The 11989-nt window shown below is 36.7% G+C and overlaps 1 protein-coding gene across 1 annotated transcript; it reads left to right on the top strand.

The window, feature by feature from the left end:
* Window positions 1–268: 268 nt before the first annotated feature.
* Window positions 269–11734, top strand: LOC149025871 (uncharacterized). Its single transcript, XM_089146087.1, has 10 exons — window positions 269–375; window positions 495–1553; window positions 3452–3581; window positions 4589–5079; window positions 5620–5700; window positions 5868–5966; window positions 9495–9608; window positions 9717–9800; window positions 10140–10211; window positions 10917–11734. The coding sequence occupies exons 2-10, from the start codon at window positions 1230–1232 to the stop codon at window positions 11187–11189; spliced, it is 1668 nt and encodes a 555-aa protein (XP_089002213.1). The 5' UTR covers window positions 269–375; window positions 495–1229; the 3' UTR covers window positions 11190–11734.
* The last annotated feature ends 255 nt before the right edge of the window (window positions 11735–11989 follow it).

Here is an 11989-nt window from a genome sequence, read left to right as displayed (position 1 = left end):
AATAATCCAAATATCTTAACAATCAATAAATAAGACAAGAGCTTTAAATACCTAATTTACCCTCTGTCATAATCCACGTAATCCAGAAAGGCTATGATATGGTACGGGCCACGTCTATTACTCCACATAAATTGAACCAATTACAAAGCACCCATTTGTGGGCCATAGTTCACATGACGCTACAGTCGATCATTCGCCGCTTACTCTTCAGTGAAAACGCGTCACAGAGCATGAGAGTATAATTTGCTTGCCTCAGTAAATTCTAGACTCTTTCTTTCTTTCCTATCGATCACCGTGATGAGCACAAGCAAGGCCTGAAGAGAAAAGCCATGGCGTCGTCACGCGCTGTCATTAGAGATTTCTAGGGTTTCAAAGGTTACATGTTTATAGCATTCATCACTTCCTTGTAGGAATCTCTGTTAAACACATTTTTATTCGCTTCTTTAATTTTAATTTTATTTTTTCCCCCTTCCCCTTTTCTTTTTATGGAGCAGAAATTCTGTCGGGCAGTTTCCTTCTGTGGCTCTGATTTCTTCGGACTCTGATGAAATTTCAAAGCTTAAATGAACTGATCTTAATTTTCTCGCTTAAGTTATGCCTAGTTTTGAGATTTAATTTGTCAAGAAGCTGATCTGTTGGACGGGAATAGTTCTGTTTACTGTGAGATTTTCGGGAGTTTTTGAAAGTTTGTACTTGTCAAAGAAGGAAAAAGGAGGGATTTAATGGAGTTTGCTTTTGTAGTAACTTATTGATCAAGGCATCGAACTGAATCTTTTGACGGGAATTGGCTTCTTTCTGCGTGATTCTGGTGCGATTTACTACTTTCATGTGTTTCTCTGGGAGGGTGAGGTGGGAGAGTTAGTTAGGAGCGGAGTTCCTTTTTGTGAAGTTCATTTATGTCAATTTGCTGATGCTTTTGCAAAAATGGGAATTTCTGGATCTTGTTTTACTCCTTGGTTTGGAGTGGAACTCGTAAAGTGAATGTGAAGTGAGTAGTGATTGGCGAGAGCTCGAGTTCTGCTAGTTGAGTTGCAGGGTCAAGCTTTTGTTATGGATTCGGTTCCTGATCTTGCTTCTCACAGGAAGCTAAGAAGACGAATTTTGATAATCAATTTGGGGACTTATTTGGAATTCAGATAGTCTATTGGAATATCCCACGTTTTGAGCTTGATAGTTAACAGAATAAAGAAACTTTTGTAGAAGACGGTTCATGGGGTCTTAGGTTTCGCATGATGGAGGACATAGGGCTGTTCGAGCAAGTATGGAAATGGCTGCAGACACAGAGGCACATGTACTCGAGGTCGAGGACTGCACTGAGCTGTTTCAGAGACAAGGTTGTCTTTTTAATCGATCGCCATTGGCCGATGGTTTGCAGTGGGTGTGTAAAGATGTGGAACTGTCTATTGACATTGTTCTTAAAGTGGAAGGACTGCTTCGTTGTGGGTTTTCGGTCTCTGCTCAGCCTGGGTTCTGCGGCTTTGCTTGTTATAATGTGGAGTTGCTTTCTTAGTTTGACATCTATTTCTTGCCTGGCATATGTACTCCTGAGTCTGGTGAGTCCACACTCTTTGAATATTTTATTTTTTCTTTTTTTTGTTAGATGTTTCCTGATAAAGTTTAATGGTCAATATAACATCACACGACTTATATTCTGTTTATCTCCCGGCTTATGGCTGAATTCTAATTGGAAAGACTGAATTTACACTATACCAGCTCTGTTTATCTCCCGGCTTGTGCCTTTCATAATCGATCGCTGTCAACACACGGCACATGGAACTGACCCCACATATGAAATTGCATGGCATAAACTGTCTAAATTCTAGTATTCCCAAAAGGCAACAATTGCTTGTGAAACTATTAAGAGTTCAATCTCCAGGGTTGTTAGGATTATCCACTCTTATGGACCCTCGGAGCTTGTAGATCCACTGGATGGTGATTTTAGCAAATTGTTTGATAGCCAACTATTGTTCCACTTGGATGATGCTCACAGTGAAGAAACCTAAGTCTCGCGACCAAAAGCAAGGATGTATCATGTAACTGTATATGGAGTTTTCTTGTCTTCAGGGCTGTTTCAATTTGATCTTCATTCAATTAATAACTTATGCTTTGTATTAATGGAGGAGTTCTTCCAGAAATCAGAAGCCAGTGCCATTTTTTGGTTGCTTCTTTTGTTTGCTTGATACCTCAAAGTTAAAAGTTTTCAATCAATAACTACAACCAAAATGAATGGTAGGTGGATAACATAAAACTGACAGTTTGTTTTAGCTGGTTGGGTGAAGCGAGAGTTGCTTCTGGAGTATTACATGATAGCCTTAACCTCTGAAAATCAAATCAAAATTCTAAGGACAGAATGAGGTCCGCAGTGTTATATGTAGCTGAAGTTTAGGTGTCAAAGAGACAACACATAAGCAAAATTAATGCATTTGGGATATGGATTTTAAATGGATGAGTCGAAAAATTATGAAGGACAAAACAAGGAATGAAAAATGAATCTGATTATGTCTGTGATAGAAGATGAGACAAATAAGATTTGTCTGATGTGGTATGGGCATTGAATGGGAGGCCTGTGGGCAAACTGTTTAGGAGTGACATGATGCAACTACAGAGGCTGAAAAATCAAGGTATAGACTGAAAATCAGTTGGGGTAATCCCAAAATTGTTCAGGTTGGGTGGAATGGTGGATCCTTTTTCCCCCCCTCTTAAGGAATCTGGGAGATGCCAAGTGAAATGAATCAGATTTTTAAGAAATCATTAGCATCACCTATGGAGTCCAAGAGTGTATTTGGAAGTTGCTCCATTTGTTCTTGGTGCTCATGTAGATAGTGAAATGTGTATGCATACATAAATACATACATATGTATGTGTGTGTGTATATGCATACATAAATACATACATATGTATGTGAGTGTATACACACACACACACACACACACTCACTCTACAGGAGGAGGAATATGAAGCCTGTGAAAGTGTAATGATGCTGCTGTTATATGGCTTTTAGCCCTCAAAGAATTCTTCAATATGCTGTGACACATGTTTGGAGATTTATTTAGGTTTTATTCCTGAGATTGATGATGCATGTTGTATGGTAATATTTGTACATATGCGTATGACCTTACTGTCCACTTTGTTGTTTTAAAGCAATAAAACTTAAGTGATACTAGCTCCTATCTGTCTTTATTTCATCCTCTCTGTTTTAAATACTAATTGGTTCCTCTGCACTTCAGGATTTCTATTTGCTATTTAAGGCAACTGTAGGAGAGATGCACTAAACATTAGACAAAACTAAACATGGAACCAACTCTTTATGTATTTCTTTCTGAAGAAAGGTCTTTGCGTATTCCAATTAAATATGTCAAGACGGATCCTGACCACCTTGATGTGATGCATTGGTTTAGCTTTGTGAAGACAGTTTAATTACGATAGACTGACAATCAATTTATTCTTTCAGGGTGCTGCTGGGGCTGCTGTTAGATACCTGGGATATACCCCTGGACTTTTTATTGTTGGACTGTTTGGCATTTTGAGTTTGTGGATGTATGGTAATATTTGGATTGCAGGAACGTTGTTTATTGTTGGAGGTGAGGTGTTACTTTTTTAATTGCTGATTTCTTTGACCTTTGGCCCCTTCTGTTCATAGTTAATCCTTTTTCCCTGTTGTGGTTCTGGCATATGATGTGGACTAGCTGGAGGGGATTAGAGAAACCAAGATTGAAATATTAATATTGTAGTGCAGATCATAGTTATCAAGGTGATTGCGATTGTGTGGCATTCAAGTTTGTTGGGTGTTTAAAGACCTGATAAAACCGTGGATTCACTAGTCTTGGCATAATGGATTTGATTTGTCTTTTCTGATACTGACCCAGATTGGGTGATCTGACCAAAATATTTTAAACTATGACAAAGCATAAAGGGTTTTGCAGTGTGTGTGTGCAGTGTTACCCACCTCTTGGTGTATTCCCCATTTGAGTGATGCCTATGGATTATAAACCTGTCTGATTGGGTGGTTGTGATTATTTTCTTGTGGGCTCTTTGCCATATCTTGCCTTCATGGCAATTCTCCAGCTTCTTCTCTGGACTTTTGGAAAATTGTTCCTTATCTTTCTAGTACTTCTTTCTAAAAGATTCTTCTTACCATTCATCAAATAGGGAGTCCTAGGCCCGTTGCCCAATATGCAACGAAGATCCTTCTGCTGGTATATGTGTAAATGTCATGTTGGTAAAGTCAGTTTCCCATCGTCCTCTTCTTTTCTTTTCTCTTTTTGTTGTGTGTGTGTGTGTGTGTGTTTAACTGTCTTTAAGTGTCGACTTTCTCATCAATTTTGGTGATATCTGTGAGAGCACAGGCTGCAGAGGTCATGGAATTTTGATCTTTTTGCTTCCTTTGGCGCGGTCTCAAATCTGACATTTTTAATGACTAAACCAGACGTCAAGCAAAAGTTTGGGATGATATTTAACTTTTTTGTTAACCAACTGGTCTCTGTTTTGATCACTATTCTTTTGGAAGAGTGCACTAATGTGTTACTTGATCCCTATTTTCCAGTCAAATTTCTTTGCGTACTGAAATCTTCGAATATTCTACCAACAGGTTATCTGTTCTCTCTAAATCATGCACGGGTCGTTGTCTTGGTGGCAACCCTATATGCCTTATATAGTGTTAAGGTTCGTGTTGGATGGCTTGGGGTTTTCCTCTCAATAAACCTTGCCTTCCTCTCGAATGATCTCTTCAGTTTCTTGCTCCAAGGGTGTGACAGTGCAACTGAAGGCACACACTGTGAAGAGGAAAAAGAATCAGAAACAGTTGTGGAAGATGATTTCTCAGGGGAGTGTGAATATTCTGCTCCCACTAGCGATGCTGAGAAGTTACATTCATTCAAATCATCCAGCCAGCCATCTTCCACTTTGAATTTTGTGAACAATCAGACAGAATGCTCTGTGAGTCGAGTGGTCAAGGAAGACACAAGTTCAATTGATGAGATGAAGAGGATAAAGAATAGTGGGAATCATTATGAAACACTCGGACTTCCTCCTTACAAGAGCATTGATGCGATTGCATTGAAACGAGAGTACCGGAAAAAGGTATGGTTATTCTAAGCTTGTCACATTGTCATGCTGCAGTTGAGAATTCTCTACTTTCCTTTTCTTATTTACGTCTATTATCATGAGCCAGTGTAGTCTGTTTTCCTCCTGTTTTCTCTAGATTTGGGTTGAGGTGGAAAAGAGGCTCAACCTAAAGAACCAATTGAGATCTTATACTGGAACTAAATGGCATCACTGTTATTTTATCACAATATCTCCCTTGAGATAACGACTTGAGATTAACAAACAGTGACACCTCTCCATTATCCATTATGCAATCATCTCTCTTTCAATCAAGAGGATATCTCAACATTATCAGTATTGCATGTGCATGCCTCTATTAATTTTAATACTCTGCATGCTACAGGTTCAAGCAACCCTATTGTAGGAGGTTGAAGCACCTCATTGGTGTGATTTTCCCCTCTCCTTTAACCTTGATTGATTCTGGGCTTGTGACCATGATTGAGTAATTTGGTTCTGTTATTCATTTTGCTGATGGTTATTCATTGTGTATGCATTTGATTTCTATTTTCTGCACAGGCCATTCTTGTGCATCCTGATAAAAATATGGGAAGTCAACTTGCAAGTGAATCATTCCAAAAACTTCAATGTGCATATGAGGCAAGTTCATATCTACTAGAACTTCAATCTAAATTTAATTCCTTTTTACATCATGTCTATGCTGACACCATACTAGTTATTCTGTCTAGCTTGGTATTAGCTAACTGTTACTATTAATGGAAATTGTGTAATGGCCTTGGCAACTTGTAACAGTGATGAATCTTCAGGTTCTTGCAGATTCTATGAAGAAGAAAGAGTATGATGATCAACTAAGGAAGGAGGATTCAAAAAGGCTGTTTCAGAAGTCCAGTAGCTCCACACAACAGGTATTGTAAATAAGCTCTTGTTTATAAGTCACAAGACATTAGCCAGATTCTAGGCTTTTATTGGAATTTTGCAATTTTAGTATGTTCTATTAGTGAAATTTGGAAGTGACCATAGTGAGAGTAGAAATAGTAATTTACCATTTTTCTTTTCAATTGCTACAGTCATATTGTGCTCTGCGTTAGCTTTTGGAAGTGCATGTACTCATATTTACTGTTTGTTTGTCCCGAGAGTGTTATTTGAATGTGAATGTCATCAGTTGCAGGCTTGCAGCTAGGTCAACTTGGTCCTTTTGGTTGAATGAGTTTTCTTTTATTATTTATTTGTTTATGGATTTTGTTAGCTCTTCCTTAGGATGGCTGTAAGACAAAAATACTTTCTCCATTAGGTAAAGTCCTTTTGGACTGAAACTTGGCACAGGTGGGGAGAGTGGACACGTCTGACTTTCTTTTGTCTGCCAATTAATCCTCCGTATGGCATGTGTGGTGCTTTTCCGGGGGAGTGGGAACTCCAACTAGCTAACTTTGATATTCCCATTTGTTTGTTTTTTTCAAGGAGGATTGTTGCTTTCTTAGAGAGGCTAACCAAAGTGCTGAGGTATGGGGAGTTCAGCTAGTGAAGTTGGTCTTGTGTTTCTTGTATATCTATCACCTAATTTGTGGTGTGTCAGAAAGACATCTCCCCCAGTGGAGGGGGATGGTAATTTACTAAAGATGCAGTCCCCCCCCCCCCCTCATATGTATCCAGCAGATTGCCTGTAGACTTCTAATGTCTTTCGTTAGGCTATGGAGCATGATAGTGTGTGATCATTAAGGTAGACTGAATAGGTAAGTTGATCTCAATTTATGTATGGAATGTGTTACAGTGCTAGACAAAAGCACCATCCACATTATCAACATTGCCAGATTTATCAAAATGCCAGTCCAGATTGGTCTAACTAGTTCTTCAGAGGAAAGACCATCATTGCCTATGCGTCCAAGCTCTTTCCTGGGTCCAAGGCAACAGTATACCTTGTTGACAGTCACGCGTTTATATATACTAGGAAAAAATTACATGTGCATTTGCACATTTGACAAAGGAAAAGGACTTTGAAATCGTCTTTGGTATATTAGTTTAAATTTGAATAGACAGATCTTAAGTAAAGTCTTCTAGTTATCTAATGTGATTTACTTTAAAAAAAAAAAAGTGGTTTACTGAGTTTTCTATCTTTATTTAGTGATAACATCATACCGTAATATCATATATATCACAATTATTACCAAAATTAGAAAACTTTTTTTTTTGTGAGAGGAAAAAAAAAATCCAAACTGTGTATTACTTTTATCTAATACCATGAACAGAATGAATTTGTAATTCCTTTGTCCTTGAGCCTTCAATTGCATAAGTAACCAACTAAAATCAAATCAAATGTTATCTACATCATGTATATATGATCAACTACCATAATAAATTTACCCCTGTAAGTAGTTTACTTCAACTAAACATGAATAGTGATCACAAAACCATAAACATTGAAAGTATCCAATGAGAGAAATGTGCTGAAGTACGTAGTCAAAAAAGACATTTCAAGAAAGTACTAGATATAGAATTATCTAACAGTATAGGAATCAACAGGAAGGCATATAAGTGTCACTGACCTGGGCTTGAGAGTTGTGTGAGATGCAATATTTCTTGAGGAATATTTTTGAGAGGTACCAAAAATTCAAGTATCTCCTTGTTCATGGCCACTTTTGGCAGGTGTCCATGTGGGTTGTGCTACTATTGTCATTTTTTTTCGCTATCCCTTGAAATCACAAAGGGTTAAATACAACAATTAGAAAGAAGCCAGCATCAAGGCATATGCAGCATAAACTTCATCCATAGAAGATGACCAGTAAAAAATTCAGTCAAGTCGACATCAGAGCGCTAGCAATTGATGAAGGAAAACAATTCTAAGGACTTCAATCGAAAACACAAGCTAGTCAGGCCAAAACCCTAATTCTTGGAAGAAAAGAAGGGGGGACTTGTGAGAAAAGAATAGCTTTGCACTTATTACACAAGAGTAATGAAGAGGAGCTCGTAAACAAAAACATAATCAAGATTGTGATACGTCCCTTCCTTTGTTCTCCTTTGTCTTGGTTAGAGAGAAAAGAAATGCTTCAAATCAAGGCATTGTTACTCGTACAAATGACAATTTATGTAATAAAAATAGAAAATAGACAAGCAATGTACCATGGAAAGAAAACAAGACGCGGAAAAGAATTTTAAGAGCAAAAAAATTACTTGAAAAAAGTTTAAAATCCTATAATATTATATTTATCACAATTATCAGCAAAATTAGAAAACTCTTTTTTATATATATATATTTAATAGAGAAAAATTAGAAAACAAAACATGGAAATGAATGAGAAAAATATTCCATTTAAAATCCCAATATCGTACTACAATTATTACCATGATTAGAAAATAAAACATGGAAAAGAGTTTAAAATTACTTGAAAGAAAACTAGAGAGAAAATCCTAAAATATCTTTTACCATTAATAAATTAATAATATGATCGTTGGTAAAAATTCCCTCCCCTATTTTTCCTTTTAGTAATCCTCTCCTTTATTTGATTTTACAAATTTAAGAAAAACAAAAAGAAAAAGAAAATTATAATATTGTTTCGTATAGATGTAAAATAAAAAAAGTATACCACAATTATTAGTAAAAATTAGAAAACAAAACATGGAAAACAATTTTAAGATTGAAAAATCTCTTGAAATACCATTCGATTTTGAGGGAAGATCCCGAAATATCGTCTACCGTTAATATGATGGTGGGTAGTAATTGCCTTTTTCCTATTTGATTTTACAAATTTATGAAAATAAAAGATATGAAGGGTACCGACAATTTGCAAGGAAAAAAGGAAATGATGAAAAAAACTAATACATAAAATATGACATTTAGATAAAAACAAAGGATATAATAGTCAATGAATAGATTTGCCACGAAAGAGTACATACTTTTATATAATAGTATGATATATATATATAATGTTAAATTTGCTTGTATTATGTTCTATGCTTTATTTACTTTATACTGGTTTGTCTCATATTAGGTCATTACTAACATACTTATATAAAATAATCATTGCCATATTACTGTCATATACTGCTTCGGTCTTCTTTGCCCTGACTCCCCAAAAAAAAGGAAAAAGAAGCTATCCTCTATTGATATGGAGATAGATTTGCTGTGCCATTAAAGCTAACACAACAAACTTGTCTCTTCAGTTTCCCCAATTTCTTGGTTGTTTTTTCTTATAACTAGGGTTTTCTTGTACTTGGATTACAAACAATTCCACCTTTGTATGTCAACTATTTAGTCTAGAGTTCAGGTGCAACATAATCAAAGTAGGAGCCTGTACCTTGTTTATCCTGAATATACTGTAGCATCAAGCTGAATTTCTGAGTAGGAAACCTATGTTTTGGCTTAATTTATCTTGTGTAGTAATCTTTGCGGATATTGTTCTTGGTAAAACTGCTTTTGATACCTTTCTTACATGGAGCAGGAGAGCACCGATTATCGCTCTGAAGAGTCTAGGCGTATACATTGCACAAAGTGTGGCAATTCACATATTTGGATATGCACCAATAGAACTAAGGCCAAGGCCAGGTGGTGTCAGGTGAGGCTGCTTCTGAAATGATTTGATATTAATATGTGCATACTTCTAATATAGCTATGGCTTTGTTGTTAAAACATCTAGATGCTAATATTGGCTTTGGCATATTAGGATTGTTGTCAATATCATGAAGCCAAGGATGGAGATGGATGGGTTGAGAATGGATGTTCATCATTCTTCACAAGGCCTCAAAAGGTTTTTATCTGCATTGAGAAACTAGCTTGATTAATCCTGTGTTAAGGGAATCCCAGCTGTGATAATGACATTGGAATTTCATGGAATTGTTTACTTGGAGCGCCTCCTACTCCTTTTGCCCATTCAGATGTTGTTTTTAAATCTTATCACCCTATAAACCCATGCATTGCTGTACTTTTGTAGGATTTCAGATGATAATCTTGTCTTCTAAATATCAGAAGAGCAAAAAAAAAAAGGGTGCCTTTATTTTTAATATTTATGGGTTTGCCTTTTAAGTTGTAGGATTTGGTACTACCTGTGTTTTTTTTTTGGTCTTATCAGTTTCATCTTTCCTTTCAGGTCAAAATACCTCGTGCCTTTGTTTGTGCAGAAAGTAAGATCTTTGATGTGTCAGAATGGGCTCTTTGTCAGGTATTTCTATTCTAAGCACTTTTTGTTTCCAAACTCCAAAAACCCATTGTCAGATATCTACATTAATATCATGTTAAACATTTGTTGGGTTAGTTTTAGCTTCGAAGATCCTTTTTAATTATATTTCAATCAGCTTTGAAATTTTTCCTGGTCTCAGTATTGTGATGAAGTAGGTTGTCCGATATTAACCTAATATTTAAGGGAGAGATTTTCATCTAGATCTAAATGTCTATTATCTTTTGGTTTTATCCCATTAATGGTAATTTGTATTCAGGATAATATGTGGAATTAGTAATCTGTGTGGTTTTCGTTCATTGGGAAGTGTATATTTGCTGTAGTATTGCATGGTGTGCTTTCTACCAAAAAAAGCATGGTGTGCTAGATATTTAGGTTCTTGTATGAAATCACAAAACTATGATGGGGAAAAACTGAATACTTGCCACAGTGGAAGTGATTGAGTAAACCTACATAATGCGTACAAGGTATGGTGTGTTGAATAGAATAATCCATATTTACAAACTGATCTTTGACAACTAAAATCTTATTCTTGGTCTCTGTTTCACTGTTTGGGCAAGTCACCAGCTTCTTTGTCGTTTATTTCTTTTAAAACGGATCTTAAACCATGTTGCAAGATTTCCAACTAGTTTGAGTCAGTTATCCTTGATTATAATCGTTCACTTTCTTGTGACTTTTTATCTTTTGCAGGGAATGGAATGTAGGCCTAATACCCATCGGCCAAGCTTCCATGTAAACATGGTTGGTTTGGAGAAGGCAACACAGAGGTCCAACTCAAGCAGATTTCCTTGGGATTTGGATGCTGAAATGATGGAAGAAGAGGAAGAAGAATTTAAGATATGGCTTCAAAAGGCCTTGGCTTCAGGCCTTTTCTCAGAAAGTTCTAAACGCAGAAAGAGCTGGAGCCCTTTCAAATTGCATACAAAGAAAGGGATGAAACAGTGGCGGAGATCGTCTACATGAATTCCTGTACTAAGCTAACTTTTTCAAAAAGAAAGAATTCAGACTTGCTGATGCTCTAGGCCAAATGTATATCATGATGATATTCAGCAAGAAACACGAAAGGAGATTGGAGAAAGTAGCAACGTCTTCTAGTTTGGGACTGGGTGTACCTGCAAATATATTCAAGCTCTCTTGCGTCCTCTCAACGGTTGTAAAGTCAATAAGGAGTGAGAACTCACAGCTCTGCAGATGGAACTAAGTTCGTTTATCATCGGGACTCTGGTAGTGCTCGTGGAGGAGCGTTCTGTTCTGGAATTCTCGTCATTGGAAGCCATTGAAAGAAGAAGACATTGAATGAGCACAAATTTCCCTTGTAAATGAAAGCGGGTAACATCCACGGTTACTGCATTTTCAGCTGTAAAAATAATTCTGGACTCATGTATGTTGCAAAAGATGCTTCTTTCCTTGTCTGGCTGGATTCTCCACCAGTGTACAATTTGATTAGGCATTGCAGCCTAGTTAGTTAACGAGCATATTTGAAAGACGGAAAAAAGAAAAGAAAAGAATATTTGAGGAGCAAAATATGAAGGGACCCATGGTATGCTGGCACTGCTGGACTCTCCTGTGATGGTGAGCTATTATTTTTTCAAAACATTGAACACTGGAGATTTTAGATAAAATCCGGACTGAAGTTCTTCAGTTTTTAGTAATTCTGTTTCTTTTCAATCTTAGGGTTCTGGAATCGAAACACTACGATTTCGGATCTAAATGACCCCCAATTCAAGAGATTTAGAGTCTGATCAAAGTCGATTTGGTGCGTT

The sequence above is a fragment of the Hakea prostrata genome, chromosome 2 (genome assembly GCF_041222555.1).
Source record: "Hakea prostrata isolate BN-2017 chromosome 2, UWA_Hpros_2, whole genome shotgun sequence".
In the NCBI taxonomy this organism is placed as follows: domain Eukaryota; kingdom Viridiplantae; phylum Streptophyta; class Magnoliopsida; order Proteales; family Proteaceae; genus Hakea; species Hakea prostrata.
Note: the sequence above shows the minus strand (reverse complement) of the source record. Positions and strands in the feature narration are given on the sequence as shown.